Source organism: Cinclus cinclus, chromosome 19 (genome assembly GCF_963662255.1).
Source record: "Cinclus cinclus chromosome 19, bCinCin1.1, whole genome shotgun sequence".
Taxonomy (NCBI): Eukaryota; Metazoa; Chordata; class Aves; order Passeriformes; family Cinclidae; genus Cinclus; species Cinclus cinclus.
Genome location: NC_085064.1, coordinates 3,224,143 through 3,239,652, shown reverse-complemented (window position 1 = coordinate 3,239,652; position 15,510 = coordinate 3,224,143). Strand labels below are relative to the sequence as shown.

At 50.5% G+C, this 15,510-nt stretch overlaps 1 protein-coding gene across 2 annotated transcripts in view; it reads left to right on the top strand.

Annotated features, from left to right (window-relative positions):
• COL5A1 (collagen type V alpha 1 chain) overlaps nt 1–15,510 on the top strand; it is a 139,870-nt gene that overhangs the window by 66,194 nt on the left and 58,166 nt on the right. For both annotated transcript variants that reach the window (XM_062505913.1, XM_062505911.1), the window contains exons 8-13: nt 1,671–1,823; nt 2,154–2,210; nt 6,226–6,267; nt 6,485–6,547; nt 12,426–12,500; nt 14,077–14,169. In XM_062505913.1, coding sequence (XP_062361897.1) covers nt 1,671–1,823; nt 2,154–2,210; nt 6,226–6,267; nt 6,485–6,547; nt 12,426–12,500; nt 14,077–14,169 — 483 coding nt within the window. The remainder of the gene's footprint in view (nt 1–1,670; nt 1,824–2,153; nt 2,211–6,225; nt 6,268–6,484; nt 6,548–12,425; nt 12,501–14,076; nt 14,170–15,510) is intronic.

Below are 15,510 nucleotides of genomic sequence, written 5' to 3'. Positions count from 1 at the left end.
CCAGCCAAAATGTGCTGGAAGAGGTTGGAGAGCCCAAAATGATGCCCAGGGAGAAAAGAAAAAGGCTCCAGGAATTGAGGGATCCAACCTGAGGGAAGCCATGGATGGGAAAGTTTTCCATTTCCTGACCAAGAGCCAGAAATCTTTGGCCAAGCTTGGACTTTTGAAGAGAGAGGAATTAAAGATTGGATAAAGAGGCTTTAAAAAAAAATGGAAGAGGAAGGAGGAGGTTTCAAGGGCCACTTTAGTTGTTAAGGAAAGGAAATAGAGGGGGAAAGTTCAAGCAGTTATTCCAAATATCATCTTTCCATGCAAATAGACCTGAGGACCTCAATTAAAATGTCAAACCAGACATTTTTGATAGTCATTTCGTGCAATTTGCTGTTATCCACAAACCCTTAGAGATTTTTATAGATTTGGGTTTTAAGGTTTCAGAGTGCAAAACCAGGTGAAATATTTCAGCCAGGATAAAAGGGGGAATGTGACAGCAACAGATCCATTTGAACCTGCCCAAAGGAAAAATAATCCTGACTTTTCCAAGTTTTCTAGCTGAATAATTGCCAAGCTATAATTTCTGCCAAGGCCAGTTGGTGTTTGCAGAGGTAAGAGAAGTTCTTAGACTTAGTTCTAGGCTTAGTCTTAGTTTAAAACCTCCTGAATTTGAGCCAGATGCTCATGTTCACAAGTTCTGAGCAGTTTTGGCACAGAAAAAAAGCCTGGAAGCAGCGATGGCACTGAAGTGACTTTAAATTCGTAGTAGTGAGGAGCTATTTCTCCAGGAAGCACTTGAGAGTATTCAATTTCTGGACTATTTTGGTCATTACCTGGATAAGAAAGAAAACCAAATAAACCTCAGCAGCACATGTTGTCCTCTGCAGGGCTGCTCAGAGAGAGGGGTGCCAAGGGGGCTGAGCCTGCCAGGGAGCACAAGGGACATGGAGAGCAGCAAGGAAATTGTGAGCCTTGTCTGGATGTCCTTGCTGCGCTCCGTGGCATCTGAAAGGATTGATTCAGAGAGGATTCAGGGATTGGGGCAGCACTTTTGTAACAACTCCTGCTCCTCGGATGAGCCCAGGCACAGATTGGATCCCAGACTAAACAAACAGGAGGTTTCCACAGAAGCCAACTCGGGTTTTTTCCACATTTCCGGCTGTAATTGGACACTGGCAGTGACACACGGTGGGTTTGGTGTGCAGCTGAAATCTGGGAACGGATGTGGGACTCCTTGGCCTTGATAGTCCAGAGCCTCCAACACCAAGGCCGTGAGAGATGAGGAGGGTTTGGAACTTAGAACTTCCATGACCTCTTTCTCCAGGCATCTGGAGTTTGTAGGATCCTCCTGACACGAGCTTCGTGCTGGGTTTTGTTTTCCTCGCCCCAACTTTTCTACTCCCTGTGTTTTATTGGGGATCTGCAAAGAAATCCAAGGAAGGCCAGGGTGTGTATTTGACATGAAGCTTCTTCCATCTGTCTTCCTGCTGTTGGAGAAGTCATTGGAGACCTAAAAATTCCAGAATTTAACTTTTCCCAAGGTTTTTCCCTTGTCACCATTATTATAAATCACCCTCATTTTGCAAAAAATCACCCCCCTTAATACAACAACACACTAATATCCCAGCAGGTCCAGCTAGGAGAGAATTCCTGACCCATTGCTGCTCTTTCCTCTCCAGGCTGCTCAAGGAGGGGACGACCTGGATAAAGATTTCATGGAGGAAACCATAAAGGAATATGATGGGAATTATTATGACAATTATTACGACAGAACAGCCTCTCCTGACATCGGCCCTGGCATGCCAGCCAACCAGGACACCATCTATGAAGGGGTGAGAGGGTTTCTGCTCCATCCAGGAAAATTCTGCTTCAAAAATGTTGGTCCTGCTGTACTTGAGAACAGAATTTGTGAAAAAAAAAAAAAAAACAAAAAAAACAAAACCCAAAAAACAAACAACAAGGATTCACCCACTTGTAATTTGTACTTAAACAAGGAGGAGCTGCCCTGGGTCTTTCCTGCAGGAACCTCAGCAGGATCTCCAGTTCCTGCTGGGGTTGGTGATGATGATGATGGTGATGGTGATGATGGTGGTGGTGACGATGATGATGATGATGGCAATGTCCTCTCTGACTGTCTGGCTTTGTCTCCCTGTGTCCCACAGATCGGTGGCCCCCGGGGTGAGAAGGGGCAGAAGGGGGAACCTGCCATTATTGAGCCGGTAAGGAACACCTGAATTTGGGGTTTTTTTTGGTTTTGTTTTTTTTTTTTTTTTCCCCCATGGGAAAAGGTGCAGAGAATTTATTCTCAGTGGGATAGCTAGGAGGAAAATTCCCACAAAATAATTCCTTGCTTCATTTAATCTAAATCACTGTAATTATACAATATTTTTAAAGCTTCAAGGAGTGACCTAAATCATGAAAGAAGTGCAAGAATTCCCATGAAATCTCTCGTTTAGCAAAATAAAACTTAGTGTTGAAGCGTTAGGCAGGGGGCAGGTGTCATTCTTCAGGAGTTTGGGAGCACCCCTGGAGCACCCAGGTTGTATCCTGAACTCCCAGATTGGGGCTGGCTTTAACTGGGCCACCAATGGGTTCATCCCAGTGGGAATAAAAAAGATATAAAATAAATCCACAGCTGTGGAGAGGTTTGCTCCTGCACCAGCTCCACCAGCTTTTCCTTTGTTGTCCTCCCCTGAGGTGGAACCCTCTTCCTTTATATTTCTGGCCTGATTTTGAGGTGGTTTTTCCTTCTAAAGAACAATTCCAAGCTGTCTGCGCCCTCTGCATCCTGCAGAAGCTGTGGGTGCCCAAGCCAGCACCCTGATGTGGGCAAGGATCCTCATGGTGGGGATGGCAGCGGTTCCTGTGAGCAGGGCAAGATGCTCCTGCTGAATTCCCATTTCTCCCCTCTCTGTGAGCCAGGATGGCCAGGTACCCCCATTCCTGCATCTCCCCAGGCTGGAATTGGGGATCCTTGTCCCGAGGGCTGAGCTCTGGCTCGCTGCACACCCACAGCTCAATTAACCTCATTTTCCTTGGCAGAGCACAGCACCCAGCACTGCAGCAGCGCTTCTGAGACCAGCATTTCCCTTTTAATTTTTCCTCCTTTTCCTCTTCCACCTGGAATTTCTGCAGGTGGTGGGGAGGGGAGCCAGGCAGAAGCCGGGGTGCAGTAAAACTCCAATTAATTCCCTTATAAAAACATTTCTGACCTTTCCTTCCTTCTCTTCCTTTCTGGGTCTCTCACTCTGCAAACAAAAGGAGGAGCCAGCGATTTCCTTATCACAGGGAAGGGAAGGGAAGGGAAGGGAAGGGAAGGGAAGGGAAGGGAAGGGAAGGGAAGGGAAGGGAAGGGAAGGGAAGGGAAGGGAAGGGAAGGGAAGGGAAGGGAAGGGAAGGGAAGGGAAGGGAAGGGAAGGGAAGGGAAGGGAAGGGAAGGGAAGGGAAGGGAAGGGAAGGGAAGGGAAGGGAAGGGAAGGGAAGGGAAGCAGCCAAACCCCACGAAGGTGATGGCAGAAACCCAGCCTGAAATAAAGCTACAAAGCGAACAAAATAGTTAAGTTTAATCATCCAGAAAGAATTTGGCCGCCTTTGCTATTTCAAAACAGTGCAGCATGGATGGCTTTTGCCAGAAAGTAAACAAGACCAAATGCTGCCTTTTCCCTCTCCATGCAGCTCCACTTGAGCAGGGAAATTCGGATTTGATTTTTTTTTTTTTAGCTCTTTGGGTTTTTTTTTCTTTTTCTTTCCCCCCCCCCCCCCCCCCCCCCCCCCCAGTTTCTGATGGGAGCTGCAGGAGAAGGGGAAATAAATAAAACCCAAGCAAAAAGTTGGATTCTGGCGGATTTTTACTCCTTCCCTTTCAAACCCAGCTGTCCTTCAATCCTTGCTCTGTGCTGACACTTGCTGGAGGCAGCAGAGCAGGGCACGGGCAGGAGGGATGGAGAGGAGGGATGCAGGCATCCCAAATATCCCAGCTGTGGGGTCATCAGGCTGCTGGCGCCTCCTCAGAGCCCTCTGTCCTTTTGGGGTGCTCACCTTTATGGAGGGTTTGCCCATCACCTCTGAATTGCAGCAGGATTTCGTGCTGGGTTTGGGATGTTGGCTTCACTTGTGGGTGGTGTCTGAAGAGGAAGCCTTGCCCTGTTTTCTCCTGGGACAATCCCAAACCCACGCTTGGCTTGGCCCCTCGATGGGATCACCCCCCTGGTGCTGTCCCTAAAATCCTCCCACGTTTCCATCTCCCCATTGATGAAACATGGGGGGGGTTTCTTGCCAAGGAGAATTTCCAGATGTCCCCAAGGCCAGAGCTGACACGAACCAGCAGATAAATATGGGAAGATGCCAAGGATTCTCGCATCCCAAATGGGCCAATTATCCCTGACCCTTCCCCTGGGGAGGAGTGTCCTGGGAAGCAGAGCCTTGGTGCTGTGTGTGCTCACAGCAGCACCCCAAAAACCTCCTGTGTGGGCTGGGACTCTGCACTCGGATTGATTCCTACTTTAGAACCTGCCACACCAGAATGTGCCATCACTGGTCCCAAAAAAAGATGGATTTTGGGGTGTCCATGTGCTGGGATCTCAGTGAGGATGGATTTTGGGGTGTCCATGTGCTGGGATCTCAGTGAGGATGGATTTTGGGATGTCCATGTGCTGGGATGGATTTTGGGGTGTCCATGTGCTGGGATCTCAGTGAGGATGGATTTTGGGATGTCCATGTGCTGGGATCTCAGTGAGGATGGATTTTGGGATGTCCATGTGCTGGGATCTCAGTGAGGATGGATTTTGGAGTGTCCATGTGCTGGGATGGATTTTGGGATGTCCGTGTGCTGGGATCTCAGTGAGGATGGATTTTGGGGTGTCCATGTGCTGGGATGGATTTTGGGATGTCCATGTGCTGGGATCTCAGTGAGGATGGATTTTGGGGTGTCCATGTGCTGGGAACTCTGGGATTTCCCAGCAGGCTGGAGGACAGGAGTGTGGAATTCACCCCTAATTCCCACCCAGTGAAAAATTTCCTGCACTGGGAATGGGGTGAAGCCCATGGCCTGGATTCCTCCCTGGTGAGGAGCTCCAGAGGCAGCTGCAGTGGGAGCCAGATCCTCACTGAGATTTGAAATGCTGTGATAATGAGTGTGGACACCAGGAAAAGCAGAAAACAGAGCTGGCCACGAATTTTTTTGGTGCACAAACCCTGCTGGAAGCAGGGCTGGGTCATGGCAGGCTGGTTTAGGTTATTTTTTGCTGCTCTGGGCTTAGGGAGGAGTGTGGTTTTAGGGGCAGGAATGCCTGGATTTTCCTGCAGACATTTCAGATTCGTTCAGCTCCGTTGGAGTGGGGTCAGCTGAGGTTTTTTTGGCACCAGAGCCTGAGAACAGTTTAGGGTGACCCCAAAGCAGCCCCTGCACATCTTCTCCCACAGAACCAACTGCTCATCCACAGATTTTTTACAGAATTTCATCCCTTAGGAAAAACGTCCCTGTTTGCCACAGGTGAGCTGGGAATTGCTGACCCAGCCTGGGTGCTGCTTTATCTCTGATCCAGAGATAAAAGGGACAGAGCTCTTCCCAAAACATCATCCTGACACCTTCTGGAAAGCATTTTCCAGGTGGATCAGGAGGTTTCTTACATACTCACGAGGGGAAAAAAAAGAACCTCCCAAACCTTAATTTTCCTGAGTACATGATAGATGTGATCTAAAGTGATGACAAAATATTTAGACTGAACAGGCTGGAGTAACAATATCCCAGAATTTTTCCCACACAGTAATTTCCTACGTTCACAGAGGAAATCATAGTGTGCAGTCTGCTGGGAAAAAAAAAAAATAAATTAAAAACCACCTTGCAATTGGATTGCTAACTTCTTGTTAAGGTCTTTAGGGCTAGGAAAAGCTTTTTCCTCAAGATCCAGCACTGTCAAGGCTGGACAAAGCCCAGGATTTGCTTTTTGTCTGGCTCTGAGCAAAGGAAGACGGTTGTGGTGGGGAAGGTGATGCTGTGCTGGGAGAAAGGGCTGTTCTGTGGGATTTAAATACACATTATTTGGCTTTTCCACGATCCTCTGCACCTCTGGGAGAAGTCATCCAGAGGGAGTGGAAACCCTCCAGCTCTGGGATGTCTCCATGCCGCAGCAAGAGCTGAAACATTTAAAAACAGATCAAGCACTGGGCTTTTCCTTGTGGTTAAAATGACTGAGGATGTGTCTAATCACTTTTCTTTTCCTTCCTCCTGCTCAGGGAATGCTGGTGGAAGGCCCCCCTGGTCCCGAAGGCCCAGCAGTAAGTGGAATTTACCCCTGCTCCAGGTGTGGGATGCTGCACCCAGGCTCTGTTGCTCCCATCTGCCATGCACGTGAGCAGAGAGAGCTTTGGGGTGGATTTTCTGGTGCAAAAATAAACAGAGAGCTCAAAATCTTTTCCTGCTGCTTGTAGAAATCTGCTACAAATAATGTGTTTTCGTGGCTTAGGGGTTTTTTCCCTTTTATTTCTCTGCCAGGGCCTCCCAGGACCTCCAGGACCAACAGGACCTGTGGGCTTAATGGGTGACCCAGGGGAGAGGGTGAGTGGCCGTGGTTTTCTCCTCTTTGCTGGAGTTTTGGGTGGGTTTGTGTGGGCAGAGTGGGGCTGTGAGGGTATCCCTGGAGCCTTAAAATCCTGTTCAAATCCTGTGAGAGCAATTCCCTGGGGGATACAGGGCAGAGCTTTGCATCCAGGGATAAAAGGCTTGGGGAACAGCCTCATTACTCAAATGGATGAAGCCATTTTCCAAGTTAAAACCGATATTAAGGCTGCTTAATATTAAAGCCCCTTGCTCTCTGCCTGTGCCCTTTGGCTGCTCCTCCCAGTGTGGCACTGGGAAAACAGGAGGGGCAAACACTCACGGCGTCATCAGCACAGGGAAATGGAGTTTAGCTGGGATTCTACACCCTCCTTCCAGCTGCTCCTGTGAGTGCTGGCACAGGATTTGGCTTTGCTTTGGTCCAGGATGGTCCTGGGGTCACACCAGGCTCTTTCCCTGTGGCCTTCCCGTGTCCCAGGCTGCTCCCAGAGGGAAAGGAACTCTTGTGCAGCACTTCATTTTTTCCCTAGGTGGGTTATTGCTGTGTCCCAGCGAGCACCAGGCACAGATTTATGTTCCTTAGCAGTGCCATAACTCAGGTTTGGATGTTGCTGTAAATCGGTTTTGTCCCTGGCAGCCTCTGTTTGGTGAAGTGCTGCTGCAGAGCCTCCAGCTTTGGGATGTCTCCTCAAAGGCAGCTGCTCCCAAGTGCTTTTGGGGATGGTGGCCCCAAATCCCACCCTTCAGCACTGCTGTTTTGTCAGGGTCATGTACCTGGGACCAGCAGTGGTCTGTGTTTTGGGAGCTGCTAAACTGAAACTTCAGGTCAGAAGGTGCAGGAGCAGCATTCCAGCAGCAATCTGTATCCTTGGAAATACCAAAAATTCAACCCCACTGTCCTCACTGCATGAGCTGAGTCTCTAAAATGACCCTGGGATTGCTCCCTTTGCTCAGCCCCTGTCCCAGTGTGTTCCTCCCCCCTGGCAGAGGCAGCCAGGTGAGCAGGGACCTGGCTGGGTGAGGAGCAGGCTGCCCGCTGCTCCCAGCTCTCCTCCAGCAGGAATTCTCACCTGACACCTCATGGAAAACTCACCCTAGCTAGCACAAGGCCCTGGCTTTGCACAGATCCTGAGGTGGCTCAGTTTGGGCTGAAACCAGAGTGGGTTTTGGGGCACGGAGCACCAGAACTGGGCAGAGGCAGAGCAGGACTGCAGGAGGGGACAGCTGGCACAGGGGACATCTTCCAGCTGCAGCCATCTCACCAGTAAATCCCTGGATTTCAGCCTGACTGGGGAGCAAAGGCAGCAGAGTTTGGAGCTTGGTTGATGCACTGCTGCTCCATGCAGGCTCCACCCAAAAAAAGTGCCTGCAGGTGTGTGGGTGTGCAGGCAGGAGCACTCTGAGGTGTGTCATCCCTGGAAAGCACAGGAGGGAGGCAGCAGCAGTGCCACAGATCCTGGGAGATGCTCCAGAGCACACAACATCCCTTCTGCCCCTTCTGTCCCTTCTGTCCCTTCTGCCCCTTCTGCCCCTTCTGTCCCTTCTGTCCCTTCTGTCCCTTCTGTCCCTGCTGTCCCTTCTGCCCCTGCTGTCCCTGCTGTCCCTTCTGTCCCTGCTGTCCCTTCTGTCCCTTCTGTCCCTGCTGTCCCTGCTGTCCCTTCTGCCCCTGCTGTCCCTGCTGTCCCTTCTGCCCCTGCTGTCCCTTCTGTCCCTTCTGTCCCTTCTGCCCCTTCTGTCCCTGCTGTCCCTTCTGTCCCTGCTGTCCCTTCTGTCCCTTCTGTCCCTTCTGCCCCTGCTGTCCCTTCTGCCCCTTCTGTCCCTTCTGTCCCTTCTGTCCCTGCTGTCCCTTCTGTCCCTTGCTGTCCCTTCTGCCCCTTCTGCCCCTTCTGTCCCTGCTGTCCCTGCTGTCCCTGCTGTCCCTTCTGCCCCTGCTGTCCCTTGCTGTCCCTTCTGCCCCTTCTGTCCCTTCTGCCCCTGCTGTCCCTTCTGTCCCTTCTGTCCCTGCTGTCCCTGCTGTCCCTTCTGCCCCTTCTGCCCCTTCTGCCCCTTCTGTCCCTGCTGTCCCTGCTGTCCCTTCTGCCCCTGCTGTCCCTTCTGTCCCTTCTGTCCCTTCTGCCCCTTCTGTCCCTTCTGTCCCTTCTGTCCCTGCTGTCCCTTCTGCTGCTGTGTTTACTGATGGAGCAGTAATAGCATTTCTGGTGGCTGTGACACGATTGAGGACGAGGGGCCCTGCCTGTGCTCCATCCATCCTGCCTGCCAGCTCGGAAAGTCAATCCAGGCTCAGCCCACAGCTCCTGGGCCTGGCTTAACCCTTGTGGCACTGCACTCCTGCCCCAGCACAGGGAGCTCTGCAGCCTCCATTCACAGAGGGTGGGTGAGCTGGCGTGCTTCCCATCTCTCAGTGGTCCAGGGTGAGCCCTAAAAATCCTTATTTGGCTTCTGAATATTTCCAGGGTGCTGCCTTTTTTTTTTTTTTTTTTCCCTGTGGCTTCATCCCTTCCTTGCTTGTCTCCATGCTGAGCCCTGTGTGATGCCCAGCTCTCCCTTCTCCTCCTGCATTCCTGGCAGGCTGGATGCTGACTCTGGGGACACAGGACTCTCTTGCTGTCATTTGTCCAGGCAGATGCAGGTATTTGCTGGCCAAGCTCCTCTGGAGCAGCCCTGCAAAGCCCAGCAGCAGCAGCAGACGCTCTGTCCCCGATGCTGCTGCTGCTCCACTCCCTCCAGTGAAAGGAATAATTTGCATTCTAGCACAGGCTGCACATCCTGCTCCTGCCAGTGTCCAGCACGGAGTGGAACACAGCACAGAGAAGTGATGAACCCGCAGAGCCAGGAGCTGCAACTGGAATTAAACCCTCCTTTGCAATTAGTGCAGCTCCTCTTTAATTTGTTTATTATTAACCCTGAGAGCGTGGCTCATGAATTTACATGAACATTCCCCCTGCCCGCATCTGATAAAGAGACTTTTTATCTCCTATCAGGCAGGTGCAATGAATTCACAGCCCAACAATAGCCAGCTCTGTTAATATTGGCCAACACTCGTTTAACTCTGGTTTAGTCAAAGAAAGAGCTTTATTTATTTAGAGCTTCTTTCTTGATCAGTGATTTCAGGAGGCACAGAGGAGTTTGTGCCAGCAGCAGAGCTGAGGAGCAGCCTGGGTGTGGGAGGTTCCAGAGGGCTCAGGATGCTTTGGGATGACTTAGGCAGCTTTCCTGGAGCAGTGGGAAGAAGGAAATATGGCACTGAGGAGAGCAGAGAGCTGTTCCATGGGGGCTCCAGACTGCGAGGAAGGAAGTGGGAAAATGTGTTGTTTTGAAGGGGCTGAACTGCAATATCAGAGCAAACTGCAGCTCCCTCACCCAGCACAGTGTTTGTTTGGAAATTTGGGTGTCCGGGTGCTCTGGGGGGGGGGGTCAGCACACCTTGTGGGGAAGGCTCATCACTAAATATCTTCACCTTCCAAAACCATCCAGTCACTGAATTCCGAAGGAATTGCTCCCCTCAGGACAGTCTTGCACCCCAGAAATGCAACAGGAACCCTAAAAATCCTTCTTTGGCTTCAGAGCTCTTCCAGGGTGCTGCTTTTCCCAAGTCTTAACTAGGAGACCCCCAACACTGCAAGAAACATCTCCTATTATGTAATTTTCTGACCAGGGCTGAAAAATAACCAGGGAGGGAGAGACACTTGGTGAATTTTGAGGCTGAGCACGGTGGGTTGCTGCTCCCACTCTCTCTGCCTGTGACTGAAGGAACCCCCACACAAACACCCGCAGGTCCCAGTTAAACCATTCCATGGAAATATCACCCCAGGGTTTGCTCTCAGCCTGGCATTTCAGAGCACTGCAGCAAATGCAGGTTGAAGTCCCCATCCCTGGCTGCTGTATATCAGCAAATCCCCATTCCCACACAGATTTACACCCAGACCCTGGCAGGCTGCGTTTCTTCCAGGCATTCATGAATTTAAATTTCCAAAGTGGTTGATGGGTTTGATTTTCCTCCGTGTTGCCCTCCCACCCCCTGCTGGTCCATTCCACCAGGAAAAGACCTCCCACACTCAGGCAGAAACAAAAAGAGGCATTTATGGATAAAAGCATTGCATCAACACTTGTCAGGAGAGATAAACAAGCTCAGCCCTGCTCCATCATAGGCAGGGCTGGAGTTAAAGGAGGAGAAGGAGAGAAAAGAAAGTTTCTCATATAAAAAACAAGCCTGGCCTAAATTATTTGTGGCATTTCTGCTCCAACAAATGGGTTTGGGATGGGATCTCAGTGGGTTGAGGACTCTGATTTGGGTCAGGCTGAGCAAGCTGTGGATGTCCAGCCTGCCTGGAAAAATGGATGTGCTGGAGTTCTGCAGCTCCCCCTGGGCACTGCTGGGATTTTTTTCCCGATGTTTTTTTCTGCTGATCCATTCCTGGGAGCAGCCTTGTTATTCCAGGCTGGTGGCTCTGCCCTGTCCTTGTGGGGCTGGGGACACCACAGGGGACAGCCCGGGCTGGGGCAGGGGCAGCTCCTCACCCCCTCCAGGCTGGGCTCTCATTTAGTGCTGGTGTGACTGGGTTTTTTTGGTTTTTTTTTTGTTTATTTGTTTGTTTGGTTGTTGTTGTTTGGTTGGTTCTTTTTTTTTTTTTTTGGTTGGTTGGGGTTTTTTTTGTTTTTTTTTTTTTTTTGGTTTGGTTTGGTTTTTTTGTTGTTTTTTTTTTAAGGTTAGGGAATGAGGGAATTGTGAAGTTGGGCATGAAAGAAGAGGGAGCAGAGGGGTGTGGGGTGGAAGGGTATGGGGCAAGGCTAATGCACCAAATATTCTGGTTTGGTGGTCTGTTGCGTTGTTCAATTCATTTATTTTGATTTTTAGGCACTTTGTTACCTGTTTGTCTTTCCCTCCTCCCTTTCCCACCTTTATCCACCTCCCTTATGACTTCCTGGCTTTTTGGTGTCTGAGATTAGAGACAGAATTTTATATTTACTTTTTTTTTTCTGAACAGGCTGCAGGAACATTGAGGAGAGAGACAGAGCTACAAAAATATTCATTGCTTGCCATAAATTGATTTACTGTTGTTGTTTCCTAATCCTCCTAAGCCAAATCCTCAATCCTGAGCTGTTGGTCACAAAACGAGCACTGGGGTTTTTTTTGGCCTTGCTGGGATGTGGTCAAGCCCCTTAAACTGCTGTGAAAATTCCAATTAGCCACACACATGGATGTCACCCTCATTTGCATATGGGATGATTGGGATGAGGTGGAAATCTGGGTTAACCTCCACTTTTTGCCAGGGGAAGTTGGCCATATTTGATTCTTTATGGCTTCATCAATAGATCTTTTATTGCCCACTCGTTGTTTCAGTGCCAGTTAAAGATCCTCCCTGGTGTTCATCAGCACAGCTCCGTGGAGATCCATGGATTTGGGTTGATTTACAGCCCCTGACAGGATCACTCCATTGGAGGTGGAAGGAGCCGCAAAGGAGTAAAATAAAAAATTAAAAAAGACAGAAGAGAGAAAAAAATTATATTACCCAGCTGATGGAATGCGTGAAGGAATTAATTTCTCTTCCTCCATTTCTCTCTCTCTGACCCTGAGTTAGGAAGTTTAATCCATTTTTGGGGTTTTTAATAGTTTTTAACAGATCCAAGTAAAGAGTGGTTCTGTTAACTTGCAGCATTGCAGGAGCTTGGGTTGCTCACTCCAAAACTGCACGAGGCAGCCCCTGGAAGCAGCAGGACAGGATGGAAGAGGAGGGAATTAAGAACATTTAAGAAAAATTGGGATAGCCACAAACTCAGTCCCTGTCATGACAGTATTGTGACACAACCACAGCTGCTAATGTATGGACAGAACCAAAAGGATATTTGAGATGTTTATTTTCATTTCTCCTTCTTTCAGGGCCCCCCTGGACGCCCAGGTCTCCCAGGAGCAGATGGATTGCCAGGACCACCAGGGACAATGCTGATGTTGCCTGTGAGTAGCAACAGAAGGAAAAAAGGACTGAAATGAGTTGGGTTTCTTGGGTTTGCTGCTGTTTAATGCCCCTTCTTGTCTCCCATCAGGGAATGGCAGCCATGGGAGAACAGGGAATGGCAGCCATGGGAGAACAGGGAATGGCAGCCATGGGAGAACAGGGAATGGCAGCTTTGGGAGAACAGGGAATGGCAGCCATGGGAGAACAGGGAATGGCAGCCATGGGAGAACTGGGAATGGCAGCCATGGGAGAGCAGGGAATGGCAGCCATGGGAGAGCAGGGAATGGCAGCCATGGGAGAACTGGGAATGGCAGCCCTGGGAGAACAGGGAATGGCATCTTTGGGGGAACAGGGAATGGCAGCCATGGGAGAACAGGGAATGGCAGCCATGGGAGAACAGGGAATGGCAGCCATGGGAGAACTGGGAATGGCAGCCATGGGAGAACAGGGAATGGCAGCCCTGGGAGAACAGGGAATGGCAGCCCTGGGAGATCAGGGAATGGCAGCCATGGGAGAACAGGGAATGGCAGCCATGGGAGAACTGGGAATGGCAGCTTTGGGAGAACAGGGAATGGCAGCCATGGGAGAACTGGGAATGGCAGCCATGGGAGAGCAGGGAATGGCAGCCATGGGAGAACAGGGAATGGCAGCTTTGGGAGAACAGGGAATGGCAGCCATGGGAGAACTGGGAATGGCAGCCATGGGAGAACAGGGAATGGCAGCTTTGGGAGAACAGGGAATGGCAGCCATGGGAGAACAGGGAATGGCAGCCATGGGAGAGCAGGGAATGGCAGCCATGGGAGAACTGGGAATGGCAGCTTTGGGAGAACAGGGAATGGCAGCCATGGGAGAGCAGGGAATGGCAGCCATGGGAGAGCAGGGAATGGCAGCCATGGGAGAACTGGGAATGGCAGCCCTGGGAGAACAGGGAATGGCATCTTTGGGGGAACAGGGAATGGCAGCCATGGGAGAACAGGGAATGGCAGCCATGGGAGAACTGGGAATGGCAGCTTTGGGAGATCAGGGAATGGCAGCCATGGGAGATCAGGGAATGGCAGCCCTGGGAGATCAGGGAATGGCAGCCATGGGAGAACAGGGAATGGCAGCTTTGGGAGATCAGGGAATGGCAGCCATGGGAGATCAGGGAATGGCAGCCATGGGAGAACAGGGAATGGCAGCTTTGGGAGAACAGGGAATGGCAGCCATGGGAGAACTGGGAATGGCAGCCATGGGAGATCAGGGAATGGCAGCTTTGGGAGAACAGGGAATGGCAGCCATGGGAGAACTGGGAATGGCAGCCATGGGAGAACTGGGAATGGCAGCTTTGGGAGAGCCCGTGCTGGTGCTGAATGTGCTGTGTGAGGTCCCCCAGCCCACAATCCCTCATTGTTTGCCACCCCGAGCTGGCAGCGCCGCCTTGGCGGCTCCCATCTGAGTGACCCGAGGGCACTGGGGTGAATGGGGTGGGCTGGGAGGACTGGGATGGATTTGGGGCATTCAGCCAGCGCTGAATGGAGCTGCTGAGGGTGGAGGGACAGAAGCCCTGACCTGCTTTGCCCACCTTGTTCCCACCAGTTCCGCTTCAGCGGAGGAGGAGATGCTGGCTCCAAGGGACCCATGGTGTCAGCCCAGGAGGCACAAGCCCAGGCGATCCTGCAGCAGGCCAGGGTGAGTGCTGGCACCTGGGCATGCCTGGCACGGCTCTCAGCAGCTGAACAAACCTCTCACATCTCTGCACACTCATCCCCAGCGCTGCTGGCCGAACCTCTCACCTGCCGTGGGATTGCACCTGCACCATTTGGGTTTAATTTCCTGCAGAGCTCTGGCAGTAGCTGCACAGACCTGCTGGCTTTGGTGTATTTGTATTTTGAGGGTCCCTGTGAGCAGCTGGGGGCTGTGCTCAAAGCATTTTCTTATTTTCTTATGGTTTTTCCCCCCCCAGTAAATCCTAATAATGAAACCTATGTTAGAGATGGAAGCTGTTGCCAGCTCCCAGAATCTCAACAGGCAGATTTGTAATTTAATATATTTATTTGGGAAATCATGGGGACTATCCCTGGAACATTTCTTTCCTCGGATGACCTTATTGATTGATGTCCAAATCATTCCTGGCTCGCTGGTGAAACAAGATTGGCACATTCCCAGTACAACTCCTGTTCCCTGCCTGGATGGACACCTCAGTGGAAAAGGCTTTGCACTCATCTCTTCAAAATAAAACTTCATTTTTAGCCAGTGGAGCTCTGAAATTGCTCTTCCCTGGGTGCTCATGGGAGCTTTTCCTGAGTGCTGATGTTAAAAACCAGAAGGAGCTGGGAGAACCCCCCAAATTCCCAAACTGCTCTGTTTGCCCCCATCTTGCCCCAAAGGGACCTAAATTCTGCTTCAAACACACCCTTGCCACGAAGGAGAACAAATTTTAGGGTGGCAATTCCCAAAGGGACACAGCTTTGGGGCTGTTTTATTTGGGGACAGGTCCAGAGCCCACATCTGGCTGCAGCTGGGATGTGTGGATGCAGCTGCTTTGTCACTCAGAGCTGTTTGCAGACTTTAACACAGATTTTTTTGGGGGGGGGGGGGGGGGGGGCCTAAAATCAGCTAAAAATCCAATTAATTTCACCCTTAGATAGGATAAAATCCACTGGGATCTTCCCCCATGGGTGGCACCTGCCCCTGTTGGGTTTTTAACGAGGTGTTTGCCCAAGCTGGGAATTTTCTGTTTTCCATCCAGCTCCCCTTTTCCAAAGGAGTTGGATTTTTTACAGATTCAGGCAGAGTTCTGATTCCCCCAGCCATTGCATTTTCCTGTCCATTAACCTTGTGCTGCCAGTAATATCCTGGATTATGTTCCTGGTGTTACCTTGTCAGTCTTAATTTCCAGCCTGCCCAGCGTTTTTCCATCAGCATTTTATTTTCCTGGGAGATAGGGGCTTTGACCTGATAAACGTTTCAGTAGAAACATCTGCTTTCTCCAACTCTCTGCTTTTGTTCTTTTCTTTTTTTTCTTCTGCC